The sequence below is a fragment of the Megalopta genalis genome, chromosome 5, assembly GCF_051020955.1.
Source record: "Megalopta genalis isolate 19385.01 chromosome 5, iyMegGena1_principal, whole genome shotgun sequence".
In the NCBI taxonomy this organism is placed as follows: Eukaryota; Metazoa; Arthropoda; class Insecta; order Hymenoptera; family Halictidae; genus Megalopta; species Megalopta genalis.
Genome location: NC_135017.1, coordinates 26,167,046 through 26,188,730, shown reverse-complemented (window position 1 = coordinate 26,188,730; position 21,685 = coordinate 26,167,046). Strand labels below are relative to the sequence as shown.

The 21,685-nt window shown below is 38.7% G+C and overlaps 1 protein-coding gene across 12 annotated transcripts in view; it reads left to right on the top strand.

Moving 5' to 3' along the window:
• LOC117223970 (discs large 1) overlaps positions 1 to 21,685 on the top strand; it is a 950,943-nt gene that overhangs the window by 230,519 nt on the left and 698,739 nt on the right. For all 12 annotated transcript variants that reach the window (XM_076522026.1, XM_076522020.1, XM_076522022.1 and 9 more), the window contains one exon: positions 14,028 to 16,420. In XM_076522026.1, coding sequence (XP_076378141.1) covers positions 15,979 to 16,420 — 442 coding nt within the window. In that variant the 5' untranslated portion in view covers positions 14,028 to 15,978. The remainder of the gene's footprint in view (positions 1 to 14,027; positions 16,421 to 21,685) is intronic.

Genomic DNA, 21,685 nt, shown 5'->3' with positions numbered 1-21,685 from the left:
GATATAGCGCGAGGGCTATGATACTTTCCCTATTAACGGCGGCGTGGTCTCCGGTTGCGCTGCTGGAATCTGGTAAACAAATCTATCGATATTCATTTGCGGTTATTCGACGGGGATTTACCTGTGCTAATTCCGGCTGAACCTGGACCAATTAATTCGACGATCGGAGCCCGGTGATCGCACAGAAAACCAATTAAACCGATGCCGACCGGTAACGGCTGCTAATATTTGCATGGGAAATCGAAGTGGACCAATCCCGGCGAACCCTCCGGATACCTTTTTCTTCCATCGAAATTCAATCGCAAAGCATTAGCGGAATATTAATATGTCCCGTGTTTGATTGTGCTGCCGCCTCTCCGGCCTCCCGCCGCCGCGGTCATCGACGATAATCGCAGACTTGGAGCATAACTTTGCCCTACGTTTCCGCGATAACAGCTTAACAGATACTTATCTGCGCCGGATTATGCCGGCTTATCGCCAGCCAACGCCGCCAAATTTACAGAAGGGCTTTTACACGCCTGAGTCAATTAAAAAGGTCCAGCCGAAGCTTTTGCACGTTCGCTGTCGTCGTTCGTTTCGCTGATAGGCCGTAGAATTATTAGACCGCGGATTTTACGCTCGCCGCGGAAGTGGAAACCGCTGAGAAACTGTTTTTCTATTTCTATTCCTGCCGGACGACTTCGGCTAGTTTTCGCACGAAAGTTCACGGTATGGGAATTAGAATATTTTAATTGATGGCGAACGATAGTTTATTTCTCGCGTGAATGACTCTGATTCGTCGAGGTAATTCCTCATTGTTTAAGTCTTCGATCTAGTTTTCTATCGAAAATTATCTTAGAGCTTCGAGAAATTCTCGTCCACATTTTATTGAACTTCTTTTTTTATTTTATTTTATTTACTTGGAATCAGCTGAAAGAATCATATGAGAAATTCATTGCAATTAAAAATTTTATATTAAAAAGGTATTATAATTGATATCACAGATTTTAAAATTAACTAATCTACATTTCTAATAAAAAGAAAAGTTTATAGTTTAGAAGTTCGAATTAAATTTCTATTAGAGATATATTAAAATTTAAATTTCTTTCAAAAATATATTACAATTTAAAATTTCGAACTAAATTCCTATTAAAAATACGCTAAACTTCAAATTTTCTCGAAAAATCTATCATAAATAAAAAAACGTCCAATTAAATTTCTATAAAAATATAATATAAATTTAAACGTATTTGAATAGTATATTGAATTTTAAAATGTCTAATTAGATTCCTATTAAAAGTGTACCAACATTTAAATCACTATTATACGCAGTTTCTTATAATGAAGACGGCACAAGAGTTTCCAAAGATCGTCGCGGGACGCGTAAAATTATGAAACTTAATTATCCGGCGAGCATTATTCTCGATTTAGAACACGGGGCTCAACCGGCCACGGTCTCTAAACCGTTTCCTTAAAGCTACTTCCATCTTCCTGCATAATGCAGCTCGTTCAAACAATACTTATAACGGGCACAATGGGCTCAAAAATCCTTTGTTTCCTTTACCAGCGTAATTCCCATTCAAGAAAACTAATTCCCCAAGTGGTAATTTCCTTCTCGGCCAATAAAAGAAACTTCTGTCGCCGGAGCGGCAGTTCGAAAACTCCTGGGCCGTTTCTAGCGTAATCGAAAGTTTTTAAATTATTGACGGCCGGGGCCGGCTATATATCTATATATCTATATATATATACACGCGCGGCCACTTGCGAGGTGTGTTTGATAGAGTTCCGCAACTGTGTTTATTAAAACTTTTCCGACCGTGTTTATGAGCGCCCGGTAGAAATATGCGGAGCCCGTTTCGGAAACTCGTCGGCGATATTCCAAATAGAGCCACGGTAACCTGGACTTCGTCTAATTTAGCGCTGGAAATCCGTGTCGGCCCTGCTACACCTGGTAAACGTCCCCTGTCCTCTGGAAAACACGGTCAATGTTAATCTTCGGTCTGGTCTGCCGGACGTTCGACCCTCGCGACGCTAACTGACCTTTAACCCCTCGCTGTACCACTTTCTTCATGGTTACTATAATTAACCTCTTAAATGGAAATGACGAGTTTCATCCGCAAATATTTTCTATGGCAACATTGAATTTAAAAACCACATAAATATCTTCTAATTGTTAACGAAAAAATTATTATGATATTCACACGTTCTCTTGTTTTTTTTCTACCTAGGATGATGTCATTATAGTTACAATGAGCCGTTAGAAAATGAACAATATTAAAAAAGAAATTAAGTAGTTCGTAAATTTTTTTCAGAATAATTTCAATTATCTTATGTACTTTTTCTCTTAATTTCACTGATATTCACACGTTCTCTTGTTTTTTTTTCTATCTAGAATGACGTCATTATAGTTACAATGAGCTATTAGAAAATGAACAATATTAAAAAGGAAATTAAGTAGTTCGTAAATTTTTTTTCAGAATAATTTCAATTATTTTATGAATTTTTTCTCTTAATTTCACTGATATTCACACGTTCTCTTGTTTTTTTTCTATCTAGGATGATGTCATTATAGTTACAATGAGCTATTAGAAAATGAACAATATTAAAAAGGAAATTAAGTAGTTCGTAAATATTTTTCAGAATAATTTCAATTATCTTATGAATTTTTTCTCTTAATTTCACAGTAATCTAAAAAGGATATTTTCCAATTTTTATTCAATATTAGCATTACTTTATTAATCTGTTCTATTACGACTGAAGTAATGTTCACATTTATGTATGAATTTACTAAATAAAAACAGCGATATTATAGTTTTAAATAGTCAAAATAAATCGTAAGGCAAGAGTTCAACAGTTTTTAGATTGCAATAGTTTCTTGGATGTACAAAAATGTGTACAAAAATGTTCCGCTTGTTTTGCGTAATATTTAACGTTTAAAATATTAAACGCAATATTAAACATTTCGTTTAACATATTCAGTTGACATTCATTTTTTGACATCAATTTTTGCAGAATAAAAATGCTACACTTATTTTACATAATATTTGTCATACTCTTTATCAAATCTTTCATTCAACATATTTAGTGAATATAAATTTTTAAACCTGACCACCATCGCAAAAATTGAAGAAATACTTCGCGAGCTTAGGCAGAATTTTTGCAAATAATCGCAAAGAGATTAAAGAAGAGTCAATTATATATTATATATATATATATAAGAGTCAATTATAATTATATATTAAAGAAGAGTCAATATATTTATTATTATGTTCCTGTGTACATCTATGTTGAATATATATTGGTAACCAAAATTAGTGGAGGTCCTATGATAATCTAGCGCGTTACTTACTAATTTGTTGGAACACCTGTTAAGCCTGCAGAACAGGAGGTTCCATTCTAGACTACCATTACCATATTATGAATTTCTCGTGTATACTTTGACAACAATATAACGCTACCCGTGGCCAGGCATTACTTAAAAGGATACTCTTGCAGTCTACTGCAAATGCAACGCTGTAAAACTTGGCCTACAAAAATGTCACTCGCGTAGTAAAACTTTATGAACCATGAAATTCTCAAACAGCACTAATTCCAAGGATCCCGTTTCCAAGAATAACGATTCCATATCAACGTTAAATAATTTGATGACCCAATGGCGTCTCTACGATTAGTTCGTTCTGACGCTCAAAGAAATTGAACAGCCCGCTGAAACACCGTAAAAACTCTCAGAACGGATCAATTCCAAGGTTAAAGTTCCCATATCGAGGACAAACAAACTGCCACATTATTTGACGATTAAACAAACACGCTGGCCGATGTTTGTGTAACAGCTCGTGGCCCCGGCGAGCCAAGATTCCCCGGGAACGTGTCTTCGAATCCCAAACAAGGAAAACAACGGGAATCCTCCTTGAATCCGTCGGAGCCGAGAGTCGCAGGAACAACGCGGCGCAGTATAAACATCCGTGGGAATGGAAAAAAAACATTGCACGCGTTTCGGATGCGATTGTCGGCGCCACGGTGTCCGCTTCCGGTCTGATTTCGAACGTGATGGCGCGACGCGGCTGCATCGGGCCGATACCATCGCTTCGGCGTCGCATTAATTCACGGCGATCGATGGCCACGCCGAGATAAATAAAAATCGTAAATGGAACGTCGAATTTAGTGGTTTCGAATCAGTCGGCGTCGGCATCCGAGAGGCGGGTGTCACGGGTTTTCGCAATTTTTCAGCGACGATCACCTCGCCGCAATCGAACCGAAGAATTTTGCGGAAATATCGAAGTACGCTCGTGAATATCAAAATGTTGATGCGCATTTGCATTTGGAAGATGGAATTAGCAATGGCAATTCCACTTGGTTTTAGTATTTTTAAAGTTGTACAATAGGGTGACAAATATACATGTATAATGATAGACATGGGTGGTACTAATACACATGGACAGAAACAAATTGTCTAGCATACGTATATCATAATAAATTGTCTAATATAAATGTATAGCAATAAACTGTTCGATATACATTTATGATAATAAACTGTCTCATATACGTTCATAATAATAGATTGTTCAATATAAATATATAAAATTTAACTGCCTAATATAGGATGTATTATAATGGATTTCCTAATATACACGTGCAGAAATAAATTGTTCAATGTAAATGTATAATAATAAACTGTCTAGTACACACGTATAATAATAAATTGTCTGATATACATTCATAATAATTGATTGTCTAATATAAATATATAAAAGCTAACTGCCTAATATAGATGCATTACAAAGATTTACTAATATACACATGCAATAAGTATAATAACAAACAGTTTAGTATACGTGTATAATAATGGATTGTCTGATATACTTTCATAACAATTGAATGTCTAATGTACATGTATCATAATAAATTGTCTAACGTAAATGTATAGTAATAAACTGTTTGATATAATAAATTGTCTAATATACATTCATAATAATAGATTGTCTAATATAAATATATAAAAGCTAACTGCCTAATATATATACAAAGATTTGCTAATATACACGTGCAGTAATAAATGTATAATAACAGTTTAGTATACATGTATAATAATAGATTGTCTATTATAACGTCTATAACCTGTATAATATACATATGTAATAATAAACTGCCTAATATAAATACATAAAAATAATATACATGAGCAGTAATAAATTGTTCAATATAAATGTGCTATAATGAACTTTATAATACACATGTGTAATAGTAGATTGTCTAATATACATTTATAATAATAAATTGTCTAATATAAATATATAGTAATATATAGTAATATATAGTAATATATAATAATATATAGTAAAATATTTATAGCAGACAATCTATTATTGAAAATATATATTGATCAATTTATTATTACAAATGTATATTAGTACATATATGGTACATGTATTACTATATAGTTTATTACTATAAACTGTCAAATATATATATACAATAACAAATTGTCCCATGAACATGTATAATAATAAACTGTCTACTATGCACGCATAGTGATAAATATTCTACCAGTCATATCTCCGAAATGCATAAAACACACGTACTTACTACATCACCTTTTCGCTGTCATATGCTCCGAAAATTACGTCCAGCCTTTTTGAGAAAACGTGCCGCCGTACGACCAATCTCCGTCGAACACTTTCATTCGTCACTGCCGAAAATGCTTTTCCCGGGAATTGATCCAAAGTTCGCATCTGCAAACGCGGCGTCCGCGTGACAGGAATTGTTTCGCGCGCCCCAAAGCGCAGCAGCTTCGTTGCATAATTCGCGGCGCGGCGCGGTCGCCGATCTCGCGACACGCCATCGCGGTCCAAATAAAATCGAAGATTCGGCGGACCGGAGGCCACGCGGACGCGTATTTTTCAACGATGTCGATCCGCTTCGGTTTTCCATATTTATGTCGCTATCGCGCGTCCCCCTCCGCCGCCTCGCCCGCCTCACGGAACAAATATACGACGGCACGGACGCGAATCCGCGATAATATTTTAATATCGTTTCGTATGTTTTTGCCGTTTTTTTTCGCCGTTGTTTTATATACGAGTGACGCGTGCGAGGACCGCGCCGTTACGTGTCGTTGGGCCGTGTTTTTAAATAACGCGCACCGAATAAATTTCTCGCGGGACCAGACCGGCCGAGAGAGCCAACGAACGAGAATATCGTATATGTGTTTTCATACATCGCGGACCAAGTCGCGGATACTTTGTTCTATATGGAATCGAAATAGGTGTGAATGTGGAAGCTCGTGGAATTATTTGCTTTTCCGTTGTGTCGGCTGGGGTGGAGTTGTTTCCCTTCGATCGCCGCTAAACAAACATCTGAAAGCACCGTCCAATATGGTAATTTCTCCCGGAAATGCCAAATTTCGGGTTGTTGTGAATTTCCCTGTGCTAGTCCTACGCCTGTGTAATTTATCGCTATGTCGAACTGTAATGAAAAACCGCGGAGCTACAAAATGTGTGATCAATCTCCGTCGAATCGTGGCAGGTTGCCTCCGAATTGCCTTCGAATTTTCGCAAAAAATTAGAAATAAAATAGTAAAGTCATCGTTTTTGTTCGAATTTAGAAGAAACGTATAACGAATTCGAATTTAGAAGAAACGAGTAACAAATTCGAATTTAGAAGGAACGTATAACAAATTCGAATTTAGAAGAAACGAATAACGAGTTCGAATTTAGAAGAAACGAATAACAAATTCATATTTAGTGGACCATGTATGAAATCTTTATCGCGAGTCTGACTCGTCGTTACAATGCACATGCATAATAATATAAATATTGACAAAAATGCAGGCGAAGAATTGTGAGCAATAATTTTCGCGAAGCTTTCGTTCGCATTCTACTTCTATTGTAGAAATCCCAGTTTATTTCTAAATAATCTATTCACAGTAAATCCCAGTTTGTGAAACCAGGACGATATCGTGTCGCGACGCGCCGCGATCATGCGAGTTAATCATCAACACGATTAATTGCGTTGAACGCGTGTTGCCTGTGCCAGTATTTCGCCCGGCTTTTCCCCTAATTTCGTCGCCTAGTTTCGCGCGAGCGACTTCGTCCCGTTTGGTCGTAAACGCAGGCAGAAATATGAACGATAGTTCCCTGTTCCCCTCGGTATAGTTATTCAAAGGATTACTGTCGGATTAACGTAAACTCCGACGATATACCGGGTGTACCCGATTTCTTCTGTTCAGTAATAGCGTATTCAAAAGTTACGATATATATATATATATAATATACAATATATAATATATATAATATAATATATATATATATATATATATGCGTTATTCTCAACTTTTGAATAAAGTATTATATATATTTATATATATATAAGTATTTATATATATATATATATATATATATATATATATATATAAATACTTATATATATATAAATATATATAATACTTTATTCAAAAGTTGAGAAAACTGTGCACAGACTGAAACATTTGAGGCAGAAGATTAAAAATGTATTTGATGGATTATGGATTGAATTTGTGTTTCTGTTTAAATATTCCAGTTATGGAAACACACGACTGTAGTTGGAAAAGATCGATGGTCTTAGTTTGAATGAGTTTTTATAAAGCAACTAAATGACCATGCTAAAACAGAAATTAATTGCTTTATTATTCTACGTTCCTTACAAGGAATTTTCTAGTTCGTGTAAGAAATCATTTTCTTCTTCAGTTTTATAAAAAAAAAAATGCTGGAAAATGTGAGTTTGCATAAAAATGCGGAAACAATATCATCGGATCAATCTCTATTTATGTTCAATAGCAGTTAAAATTGATGAGACGAATCTGTATAATTATTAGACTGCGGATTTTATGCATTTATGAAAAAAATTAGGTAGACGCATTTTAAAATAATAAGAAGATTGACAAAATGTTTTAAATGCCAATGTATTATTTTTAATCAATTAAAGCGATTCACCAAACAATGAACTTGATATTTTCTTTATATTTCATACGATTCGTGTAGACAATTTTTATTTTCCATAGAATACCGCTATCTAATCATTATAATAACCACTGCAACAAAAATACACAATACATAAAAAATTTGATAAGATGATCCTCCCGATAAAATGTAGCAATAAAACAGCTCTGTTCACCTAATTCAGTACAAGACTGCCTTACGTTTACTCTGTATTCACTTCTTCAAATGATTTGCCATTAAAAACCAGAAAAAAATTAGTCACGCTGTCGCAGTGCATTGCGTGATACCATTGCACTGCCATTTTGCAATTTTATTATAAAAGCCCACGTTTATACAAGATTTCCCTTTTACCTGCACTGGCAGAACCTTTTATCTGTAGCTGGTGCGAGCCTCGTTCCTTGTAAACGGTCGGCAGCCAGCCACTGAAAGGACAGTTGGAGTGTATTTAATAAGCATCTGAAGCAACAAGGTTACCGTTAATTAACAGCATGTTAGTCGAAGTTCCGTAACTTAGAAGAGCGTTCCGTGAGCGATGGCGCGGCCCGAAAATGCTAATTCGACGAGTGAAAATAGTGGCCCGGCGGCGCGGGGTTACGTGCCGCCCCGAAAATTTCACTCTCGAGAGTTGATTCAGGGACGAAGCGGGCTCTAATGCACACGGACCCGGGGCTAAGTCGCCGACAACTTACTCCTCTCGCCGGCATCCTCGAGAGTCAAATTCGCGAGACGCAAACGTAAGAGCTACTCCTGAAAACGACTCCCATGCCGACAGGTAGCATAATATTCCTTTCACGCGACCAGCTTTTCGAATGCTCGATGCTCGTTGCCCGTTTTTCCGCGGCCGCGGAGGAACTTTCGATCTTCCTCGTTTTAAGGGCAGATCAATTATTAGAGGTGCCCATAAGTGATATAACGTTTTATTAACGACTATTCAAATGATAAATCGTCTGTTATTTGGAAGCTTAAATGAAAGACATATATATAACTATTCGTGTTATAAATATAATCTAATAATAATTTAATTAATTTATAACACGAATAGTTAGTATATAGTATATATATATATATATATATATATATATATATATATATATATATATATATATATATAAGAAGAAGAATTTCTTTTAATATATATATTAAAAGAAATTCTATTATTTCTAATAATAATTTAATTAATTTATAACACGAATAGTTAATATATGTATACATATATATATATATATATATATATATATATATATATATATATATATATATATATATATATTAACTATTCGTGTTATAAATTAATTAAATTATTATTAGAAATAATAGAATTTCTTTTTCATTTAGAAATACAATTTCAATTACTGCTTCTTAATTGTCACTCGATTGCTTGTCATTTGTTACTTATTGTTATTGTGTTATCATTGAGTTCTAATTCATGTCATCCTAATTTCTTCAACAATAAGAAATGGAAATTAATATTTATTACACGATAAAGGAAAACAAGCAAAAATTTCTTATTATTTGCTTTTTCGCCTAAATTCGAAGAAAAAATAACATTTTATTTGCAAAACTGGTGCACAAAATATTCATTGTATAATATACAACAGACGTAATATTTTATTTGCAAGTAAAACATAATAGATAGATCATTTGTGGAATTATTTAAATGAATTTTGTAGTGAAAGCTAAGACATATTCGTAAATTTTAAGATGTTTTGAATATTTGGTGGCCACGATGAAATAAAACGAACAAATAAAAAGGTGTAAATAATTATTACGGAAAAACTGTATATAGTGTCTTGATTAGGCAGTATACTCGTCATCGCTTACATCTTGCGACACTTCTCAAAGAGGTCGCAACAGCTAACATTCGTATAAAAAGTTATTCGTCCCGCACCCAAAGCTAGCGATAACTCGAACAGGACATGTCACATGTCGAGCCGTTGTTCGGGAGCGACGGTTTTAATCGAATTGTTCATTTCGTCGATTATTGTAGCGGATGGCTTCTCGACCCTTAACGTCCATCGACGGCCCCGATGCATTATTTCGCCGGTTCCCATCGGCGTGATTTACTGCACCGTGACGTATTCAGGCAGCTGCATTATTTTTCCCGCCGTTATTATCTCATTCGTTCGCAGTTTATTTATCTGCTTGCGGTGCTTTTGATCGAGGCTATGCCCGAACAAAACCCGGCCGCGAGCGGATTAAACGCTCGCAAAGGATATGGCGATCGGTGAATTTTCGCTGATCGGTATATCCTACGTCTATACTCTATGGCCGCACGGCTCCGCGCCGATCAATTGTTTCTCTTGATTAATCTCGCGTATCGAGGAAACGGTCTATGAATCGAGCGCGATCGAGCTTTTCGCTAGCGCTCGGTAACCGAAGGATTGGAAAACTGCATTTGTATGGGCCGCTATTGCGCTCGAAACGGGCGCTTTCACGATGAAATGACTTTTTGTTAGAGCGCTTCGCGAAATTAAAAATTGTGTACGCCAATTTTCGCGGTGCCTCGATTGATCGACGCGAGAAGATTGTCCACTCTTTCTGTGAAGTGGCCTGTTTCCATTGTTCTATTCGAAGATTTTCGAGAAATCCATGCAACGTATTCATATTCCAGCATGCGCATACGCGTCGATGATTTCGAAAGTGGTGTCGGTTATACATATTTCGTTTAGAAATATTTAGACTTTTGTGTTCAAGCGTATTAAAAAATGATTGACAAATTGTATGTTCTTACAACGTCAAATTTATGTACCATCGTGAAATGTTTTTGATAATAAACGTATCTTGTACGACTTCAATGACTTACACCATTTTCAAAATTGATAGTAAAGCCTAGATATACACAAAAATGATGAATTTTGTTTTAAAATACGATAAATAAATGGACTTACGTATTTACTTGTTTCATATATTCATATTACATGGTATTGCATATGGGTTGTATTTTTTTATAGTAATTACCGAGAATATTATTATAATATTGCATAGGTTTATATAATAAACTTACACCATTTTCAAAATTGCTAGTAAATTCTAGATATACACAAAAATGGTGAATTTTGTTTTAAAATACGATAAATAAATGGACTTACGTATTTGCTTGTTTCATATATTCATATTACATGGTATTGCATGTAGGTTGTATTTTTTTTATAATAATTACCGAGAATATTATTTCCGGCTGCCAAAAACAAGTCGAAGATAAAGAAGAGTAACATTTTTTCATTTAAGCTTTGTGCGTGCGTGTGTGTGTTTGCGAGAACACTGAGTCGAAAGATCTGCCGAGTTCGCGCGACTTGTAGTACAGCGGGAAGTAGAATCGGTATGTTATGGTCAGACGCGCCACTTCGATAGTATCTCATTTCTTAACCCAAGTTTTCTCGAAAACGGAAGCTTGAATGAAAAAAATTTCTCAATATTTTCGACTACATTTTTTCACGTAGAATCAGCACCCATAATTGTAATTAGAAGATCGATATTGCCATGCGTTTGCTACTCCTGCAACAGCTAAGGAAATATCGAAGGAGAAATCCAGACTTACGATAAATCCCAATTAAGAGTACGACAACATCGCAAAGTGACTCCGACGATCGGTATCGTTAATGACGGCTGCAATGAGTCATGATACGCCGTCGTCGTCGTCACGAGTAGCTCGAGTCGCGTTGATAATGGGCAAATAATATTCACGATCCGCGAATCGTCGTTAACAAGCAACCCCTCGAGCGGACGATTCGAGTTTTAATTGTTACACGTACGTGACAGATACCAGCATCTTGTTCCGAGCAGTGTGACGAGGAGTGCCAGCAGTCAGTACTCGAAGAGCGTACAAGTGTTTTCCACTACGCCCTTCGCCCGACCCTTCTTGCAATTCCCGACCCCTTTCGTCTGTCCTCGCGGATGTTCTTCGCCGAAGTCGATCCGCGAAATTCTGTTACCCCGCTGTTTCGAATTTCACCGCTCGCGTTTTACTCGCGCACCAACGCTCGTTGCGTGAAACACGCTGGTAATGTAACCAAATTTCGTAGCGCTTCTGTCTCCATTGGGAGCTTTAATATCGTGGAAGCTTCCATCGCGGAGACAACAATACGGACACGGAGGTTGTCAAATATATATTGTAAAATATATTGCTTATGAAAGGAACATTAATTTTTATAAACAGATCAAATATAACATGTATTGCACATTTTTATTGCAAAAAGACGTCTTAATAGTATCGTTATGAACGCTTTACTCTGAATTCGGGAGAAAATGCTGTTATTCAAGCGTTTGTTAACACACTGAACGCGTTTTATATCTGCCAATTTCATCGGAACAGTTTCAGGAAGTCGTTCCGATTATTTTTCTAGCAAAAAAGCTACAACAATGTGTACACTTAGTACGTTTTCCGATAAGATACACATTTAAAAAAAAAGAATCCGCTAACTTCATCAGAGAAAATTGCTACGCAAACTTTCCTTCAGATTCTTTACTTTCACCATCTAAAAAAGAATTCGTATCGAGAGCTATCCGCCTATTTCCGTGACTCGTTTGTTACAACTATACTGCGGATATTTGTGCAGAATAAAAACTTGTTAGCTCAATTATCAAAAGCAGAAATGAAATAAAAATATATTAGTGTTTTTATTAATTTTAATGAGCCGAAGAGAAGATAGCAATGCTATGAAATGTTTCGAATGTGTTTACATTTTGCTATTTTTTCTAGTCAGTTTTGTCATAAATATTAGATCATTAAGTATGAAATGCGTGAAGTTTACAATAAAATTATACAGTGCAATATGCATTTCATACTGAATGACTTAATATATTAAATCCGCTGTCTAGTTCTAGACTGTGAATTTTCATGTTAAATAAAATTTGTCTGCATTCATAGACATTTATTTCTTTCCTACATAATTTCAATGTATTCAACATTGAAGGACAATATTGCAATATTCTTTAAATATTTTCACGGCTTCTAATTTGATCTATCCATTTTGTGCAGAATTAAAATTTGTCTGCTTTAATCGCAAGATGCAGGAACTACACAGACATATATTTCTTTCTTTAATAATTTCAATGCGTTCAACATTGTACAATAGTATCTCCATATTCTTTAAATCTTTTCACAACTTTTAAATCGATCTATTCATTTTATGTAGAATCAAAATTGTTTGTTTGAATCGCCAGATGCAGAAACTACATAGACATTAAAGAAAGAAATATATTTATGATATAATATTATAATATATTTATGACACAAATATATTTCTTTCTTTAATGTCTCTGTAGTTCCTGCATCTGGCGATAATATTATAATATTATAATATATTTATGACATAAATATATTTCTTTCTTTAATGTCTATGTAGTTTCTGCATCTGAATTAAAAGCTATGAAAAGATTCAAAGAATATGGCGATACTGTTGTACAATGTTGAACGCATAGAAATTATTAAAGAAAGGAATGTATATCTATGTAGTTCCTGCATCTTGCGATTAAAGCAGACAAATTTTGATTCTGCAATTTCAATGCGTTCGACATAGTCCATCAGTATCTCTGTATTCTTTAAATCTTTTCACGGCTTTCAATTCGATCTACTCATTTTATGTACAATAAAAATTGTCTACAGGAGATACATAGACATATATTTCTTTTCTTAACATTCTCCAAATCTTTCCACGAATTTTAATTCGCCACAAATGCATAAAATCCGCAGTCTAGTTACGTTCTTGCCGTGGTTCCGCGTAGACTCGCGGAACATTACGCGATCGCAGATCGACCTCCGCGTTCGGAGATCTAATTCTTGCACAATGGAAGCAAAATTACATTTCGAAATCCGAGACGGTGAAAGAAATCGCCTTCGACCCGAGTAGGAACCTCCGAATCCGAGACCCACCCGTGGCCCCGACTTCGTATTAAACGCGAGATTACCGAATGTAACAGACGCGGCGGACGAACGAAAGAACGAAAGAACGAAAAATCCTGGCCCGTCGAAATCCGAGCGCAGAAGGAAAACCACCGTCGGCTCCGTTCGAGTGTGTTTCCTTTCGGTAGTCGGATCCCGACTGGGGCCAGGCTGAATGCCATCCGTGACTTTTGCAGGCCGGCATAAGAAAGGGACGACCCGAAAACTCCGTAATAGAATTCATCGAAAAAACGGTGGCTGGATCGGATCGCCGGTTGCCGGAATAAAGGCAGCGAGAGAGAAAGAAAGAGAGCGAGCGAGCGAGAGGAGAGAAGAAGAAGAAGAAGAGAGAGAGAGAGAGAGAAAGAAAGAGAGCTGGGTCACTTTATCGAGCGTTCCCGGCCCAGTGGTTACGACAGGCAAAACCTCTTGGAGCACGGTTTGCAACGTTCGGAGGGAACCGCGTTATCGCCGGGTGCTATCAAACGTTAGCCTGTAGACGCTCGGCCCCGGCGTGTGTCCTCGCCGAGGAAGAATCCGGCCGGCCCACTCATGCGTACCAAGTGAAATACAGGGTGGCCGGAAGTGCTGTCTCAATGGGAGAGGTTCCCCGTTCCGAGAGGCTGCCTTCGGAAAGACGTCAGCCTCGCGCAACTCGATGGGCCACGGAGAATCGCCGAGAGAAAACAGACGCAGCGGTTGAAACGGCCGCCGGAGTGCTCGAGTGCTGCGGAGTCCGCCTCGTTCCAAGTTCCGCGGCACCGGCGGGGCAGACGGGAAACTTCGGTAGCCGAAGAACGATACCTCTCCTTCGTCGTCGTGCGCCGCGCCGCGCCGGCTGAAAAGTTCCTCCGAAGTGTTACGACCCGCGGCCAAGCTCAATGGAATCTTTTCTACTTTTATAAGTGAACTCGCTCTCTGCCGCTGTCATTGCCATTCCCGCTGCCGTTGGCGTCGTCGTTGCCGTTATCGTTGCAGTAGCCGTTCCGGGACCAAGTGTAACCCAAGTGTCCATGAGCCGGCTTCATTAGCCGTAATCGTTTCGCCCGCCGAAGTTCCCGGCCTCGTTAGTCCCATAGCCGGCGCGCACTGCCAGAAGAAAAGCCTTGTCTCAAGCCGGAAAACCTGACCACCAGCCCCGAGAGACCGGGCGTTCTTTATCCTCGGCTTTATTCGAGAGAGAATCGTGTGCCTTCGAGACGACCATTCGAGAGGTTTGATGATCGACGGCCGGATCGATGGACGTGGCCCGCAGGAAGAATCGATCGATCGTTCCCGGTCTTTCCGCGCCGCGTGCTGCGAAGTGATCCGTTCCTCGGCTGATAAGGATCCGAGCGCGGCGCGACTTCCATGCAGCATCGGCCACAGCCTGATACTGACGAATTCGCTGCGGACACGTGGCCGGTGAAAAATGTGGATCGGGATCGACAGCGAGGAGGATCCTCGGTCCGCACGACAAATCCGCGGGGCAAGGACGCCGTTGGTTCTCCTCCGCGGGAGCAGTTAGGCGATCGGAATCGATGGAACGTGGCGCACGCGAGCACCGCACCGGCTCGTCTGCCGACCTGGAATTGGGCTGAAGCAGGATCCCGTCGATACTTCGGGGCCCGGAAAGGGATGGCGGCGAAGTGACAAAGAATTTACGGAAGTTCGGTTCCATTGGACGCCCGGAGAGGGATCTTAATGCTAGCGGCGCTGTCGCGGATAAAAAATTGAATTTCCGCGGTCGGTAGAACGATTCGCCGGGAGATACACTGCCTGGATAGAAGATGGGAGAGAACAAACGCGGAGAAAGAGAGAGAGAGAACGAGAGAGACGCGACAAAGACGATCTCTGAAATGAGACAATGAAACGGGAGGTATTCGAGGGATAGAGACACGAGGAACGAGCGTTCGAGATGTCGATGACGGAGGGAACAAAGTAGCCGAGCGGCGCGTTAGAACTTTGTTAACGATCGAAATTAGCTAGAGAGTCCTCCTAGATATATCGAACGTCGGTGATCACGGACGCTTCGAAAGAAACAATCCGAATTTATGAGAGATCGACTGGGATCGAAGGCGAAGCGGCGCGCAACAGGACCCAGGATCATTTGAGAAACCGGCGTCGACCAGAGGAAGCGGCTCATTGTCCCATAAAGTTGTCAGTGCTATGCATCGCGTCGGCTCCTGGAGCCTCGATGACCTTGATTCAGCGAGCATGAAGCACCCATCGAGGTCACCGGGACTCGAGATTGCTATGGCACTGTTCGGGATGGTCTGGCTGTTGCGTGTTCGCTCGGAGATGCGCCGCTGCTCGAAATGCCGGCACGAGGAGATCCTGGCGGCTCAGCAGCAGCAGCAGCAACAGCAACAGCAGCAACAGCAGCAACAACAACAACAGCTGCAACAACAGCAGCAGCAGCAGCAGCAACACCACGTTCACCATCATCAGCATCATCAGCAACGGACGCTGTCGCAGACCACCAGTCTGCAGACTCCGGAGGACGGCGTCTCGTCGTCCGCGAACACATTGTTCACTTTGGATACGCCTGGCGCCGCCGGATCCGCCGGAAGTTACTGCGAGGTCCACGGATTCGTGCAGGCCAAAGAAGGTAGTATTATTCATCTTTCTATCGCGTTGCGGATTGTTGAAATTTCTACAGGATTTGTCCCCTCGAAGGTGGCCGGTTTTGCTGAGAGATTCTAACCAAGATGTTCCAGTAAGATTTATGCAAAGAATTCGATCGATCTTTTTGCTATGATCGATGGTGAGATCGGAGACTGTGTCTGCATAGTTCCGACAAGAAATTCCGGCTAGTTGCGTCGATGTAGTTCAAGACACTGTAGCGTTTCATACAGATAGATGTCATAGTCGTGGACAGACATACGAGCTTATGAAACGATATACAAGGTGTGACAAAAATGTCCCGTAATCCGAAAGTAGCGGGTTCCTCAGGTCATTTGAAGCAACTTTTTCCTTTACAAAAATTTTCTCCGAAGCACCATTAACGAGTTATTAACGAAAAACAGTGACCAATGAGAAGCGAGCTCAGCTGGCGCGAGGCGACCGAGCCAATGAGCGGAACTGGACTCCGTGCACTCGTTGGCTGGGCCGCCGCGCGCCAGTCGAGCTCGCCCCTTATTTGTCAGTGTTTTTTGTTAATAACTCGTAAACGAAGCAACGGAGAAAATTTTCACAAAGGAAAAAGTTGCTTCAAATGATCTCAGGAACCTTCCATTTCCGGATTACGAAACATTTTCGGGACACCCTGTATAGCTTATGAGACGAAATAACTTTTCCAAAATTAGACCTAACAAGTTGAATAAATTTCCAGATGATGAAAAGACTTAGGACTTAAATAACGAGGGAAAAGAATTTTTACAAAAATAGCTGTTTAAATTTGTTTTATATGCTCAGATAAAAACTGTTGAGAAACGTGATTTAATATTTTCTTTCTCATTTCATCAAATTGTAACATTTGCAGACATTTTTTGTTTAACGCGTTATCTAACAAATGAATCCTTCTACTGTCTTAAAAAAAAAGATTAAAATCGTTTCATCCAAATTTCGAAGAGTTATGCGTGTCCACATACATACGAAATTATGACTTACGTTCAAAAGTTAAAAAGACGAGTGAAGTAAATTATAAAGTTACTATAAATTAACTTGATCCTGAACTATCTTAATAATAAATTTGGTCAGTAAACAATACACGTGTTAGTAAACCATGATACTTCTTGTTTCTCACGATAAGGAAAACATGACTTACGCTGTTATAATTCTAACCTGCACACATGCTCGTCCACGTACGTACCTGTTGAAAAATTGAAATTTGACAAATTCTACAATATTCCCGAACTTTCTCCAACTTATGATCGCCTGACGCTGCAATCTATTTACACGAAGTTCTTATCTTGTCTCAATTGCCGATTTTCCCGAGAAATCAGCTTTCACAATCTCGCAATTTCTATTTCATTCGACGAGCAAAGTCGAAGTTTCCATTCCTATTTGCTTCTACAGAAAATAATTGTACCGGTTCCAGCTGGAATTTTCGTTGGAAGGTATCCGATAGCAATTCTCATCGTGCAGGAACTGTGACAAAGTATAAAGAGTTTCCTGAGCCACACGTGACGCAGTGCCCTAATCCTCGGCCCGCAGTTCGAAAGAACGATCATGATTTCCTTCGAAGTACTTTAAGAAGTTCCCTCCCCCCGCCCGTCCTTTCGTAATATGACGAGCCCGTGTTATTAAAGAATAGAAGAATGTTACTAAGTGGGTTGCTCGGTGGAAGTTTTCAAATTTACGAGGATAACGCAGCGACGGGCTTCCGTATATACGACCGACTCGACCAAAATCGAAGGTCGTTTACATGGCTGGCGCGACGCGCACCCGGCGACTAAACTTTTATTTTCCTATTGAAACGATTTGGCGTGCTTACCTCCTCGAAATCACGGGTTCCGGTCCAGTATCGGCCCACGTGCCAATTCCAAACTCAATTATTGATGCAGTGATTGCGGAAAGTATTCGCACACCGAATCTCCGATTCGCGACGAACTGTCGATATTTAAATCATCCTGATTTCATGGAAATGAATCGCGAATTGTCGACATCTGAACTGTTTTAATGTCGCAAGAACGGGTCGGCAATTGTCGATATCTCGTAATTTCGTAATTTCCTAAATTTCCTACATTTCCTAAATTTCCTAAGTTTCCTAAATTTCATAAATTTCCTAATTTCTTAATCTCGTAAGAACATATATATATATGTCGCACAATAATAAATCTACCCCGCTTGAGATTTTTGGAAAATCAGTCTCAAACGGATCCAAACTGGACGAAAAGTAATCTGATTAACGATTAACGATTATAATTTAACGTTATAAATTAGCTAGACGGTAAACTAACGCTAAATCATCAGTCAGATTACTTAAATTAAAATTATTCGACCATCACTTAAAATGGAACATTTTACAAATTCCAATTTTTGTATATATATTTTCTCAAATTTTTGTGGACATCGTTTAGGAAAATTACTTCTTCTAGCACCTCAAAAGACTTCACGTTGTTTGGGTCATTTTTCGCTGATTGTGTGATTTACGAAATATATTTCAGACGTGGGCGAAAAGTAACCCGATTGATGATGGACGATTAGAATTATAAGTTACTACACTTAATTATTTTAGAAGTTAGTTATAATAACAGACGTGTTATAATCATCGATCGGGTTACTCATCGTCCAACTCAAGAAACGTACTTCGTAAATCACATAATCGGTAAAGTTAAGGTTCACATGGTTCACGAAGTGTTTGGACACCTTTCAAAAACGAAACAAGTTTTTTCAGAATGATCCAAACGACGTGAAATCTTTGGAGACGTTAGACGAAGTAATTTGCTGGACGATGTCTTCAACAAAAATTGTATAAGAATTGTATAGCAATTATACGAAAATTGTACAAGAATTGTATAAAAATTGTACAAGAATTGCACAACAATTGTACAAGAATTGCATGAGAATTGCGTAAGAATTGTACAAGAATCGTATAGAAATTATACAAAAATTGTATAAGAATTGCACAAAAATTGTACAAAAATTGTATGAGAATTGTACAAGAATTGCACAAAAATTATCCAAGAATTGCACAAAAATTGTCCAAGAATTGCATGAAAATCGTCCAAGAATTGCACAAAAATTGTATAAAAATTGTATAAAAATTGCAGAAAAATTGTGTACAAAAATTGCAGAAAAAATGTATAAAAATCGTACAAAAATTGCAGAAAAAATGTATAAAAATTGTACAAAAATTGTACAGAAATTAGTATAAAAATTCCACAAAAATTGCAATTGGAAATATTCCATTTGAGAAGATATTCGATCAATTTCGCGAGCCACCGTATAATTGGTCCGCTCGTTTGCGTCGGAGTTAATGAAAACGAAAACCTGGGCGATCAGAAATTTGCTCACACACAGTCGCAATTACCGTTCGAAAGTTGCGGGCACGAGGAGAGCGGCGTCCGTGAAACGTAACCGGGGAAAACGGTAGCTCCCGCGGCTTTTGTTGACGCGCTATGAAAGCCGTCCGCCAAGCGTCTCCCGGCAAATCGGCTTTTATCGGTATTCCTCATCTGTTGGACATGGCGACATCATGACGCCATGAGTTGTTGTGTTTGTTGCCGCTTTTGTCGAGCACTCTCATTGTTTCTGGAGCAACAAGGGAGCATCTATTCTATAGTCGGTCAACCCGCCCCTCGTCGTTCTCCACTCTTTCTCTTCCTTCTCCCCCAACGTTCCACATTTCCATGGCCGTCATTCGAACGGCAACGTATCAGCAAGGTGAGCTCGCATTAAAGACCAGCCGGCCGAAGTTCGGGAATCTCTGACAGAAATATACTCGATTCAACGGTGAAACCCATCGTTGAATATCAATCGGGGGTAGATAATTCGATGCGTATCAGTCAGCTGCATATGTCACGCTCCCAGACCGCGCCGCTCGAATACCAAATTCGAGCTATAATTGCTGGTGTCGATGAATTGCATTCTGTCGGTCTTCATTTACCTTGACGCAGCTTTCGGCTCGTAATTGTATTCCTTTTTCTTGTCACGGGAGAAGAATTTCAGAATGACAATATGCTATTGTTGCAAATGAAAGAACAATTCGTACGCACTATATATAATTACCTATCATAATAATTATTTGTCATAATAATTATTTATACCTTTTTATTCGTTTGTTTTATTTCGTCTTAGTCTTCAAATATTCGGAACATCTCAAATATACCTATACATTTTCGGTTTTACTAAAATCGCAATTTAAACAGCATATTCTAACTACTTTTTACGCGCAAAAACAAAAAACAGCTTAAATCGCTTTTAATCGGCGCAGAAAATGTTTATTGTGTATAAAGATCTGGCATTTACGATCAAATTTTTGTCTGAATCACGGAAACGAAGATTTTTCTTATCCAACATGAAAATCTGTCATCGACGTACTAACAAAATTACGGAAAAAGTGAAAACTCGAAAAGATATGACGATTTTTAACACTAAACGTACCACTGTCGATCAAATGACCGATTCCATATTGTTTATTTCATAATTATTAAAATTATAAAACTGCTTCCGTTCGAAATTTTTGAATACATTTCTTTGTTCGAGCTCACACTCTTATCAAAATTGTGAAACATTTTAATAAACTCGATCTTATAATTTTTATAAATCAAAACATGTACTAGTCGCTCCGACTTTTAGCGTAAAAAAGTGATTTATTCGTTCGAAAAAAATCTTAGATAATATTTTTATTAATATTTAATTCACCGATAGCAATTGAGTATTAGCTGACTAAAAAATGGTCGGAGAAGTCAATCCGAAAAAAATGGTTCTCGGTACAAATAAGATATAATAATCGGAAACACTTCATTGGCATATTTTCGCCAAGTATTATTATTGATTTCTGCAACAAGAAGAGATCGAAAAATTTAAGTTTGTAAACCCGGTTTTCGCCATAGACAATACCGCCTTGGACGAATTATTCAGGGAAGGGAGCGTGTTCGTACAAGGTAGCAGCCGTTCCATAAAGTTCATCCGCAGACAAAAATTTGGTCGGACGCTCTTATTTTTCGCGGGAGATCGAGACGTACAATTTTAATAGAGCGAAGCCAGAATTGTTAACGTATATTCGACGCGCAATCTCCATTCCCGGGCGTAGTGAAAGGAAGCAAAGAGAGGCCGGGGAAGCCGTTTTACATGGGCCGTCTTTTTTCCACGGCGCACCCTTTTATCCGGCATCCAGCATGTGCTGCGCCCATGGTCCACCTACTTGCTCGACCCAGTTATGAAATAGTTTTCCTCGCGGCGGGGCGAGTGGCGACTCGCCGGTATC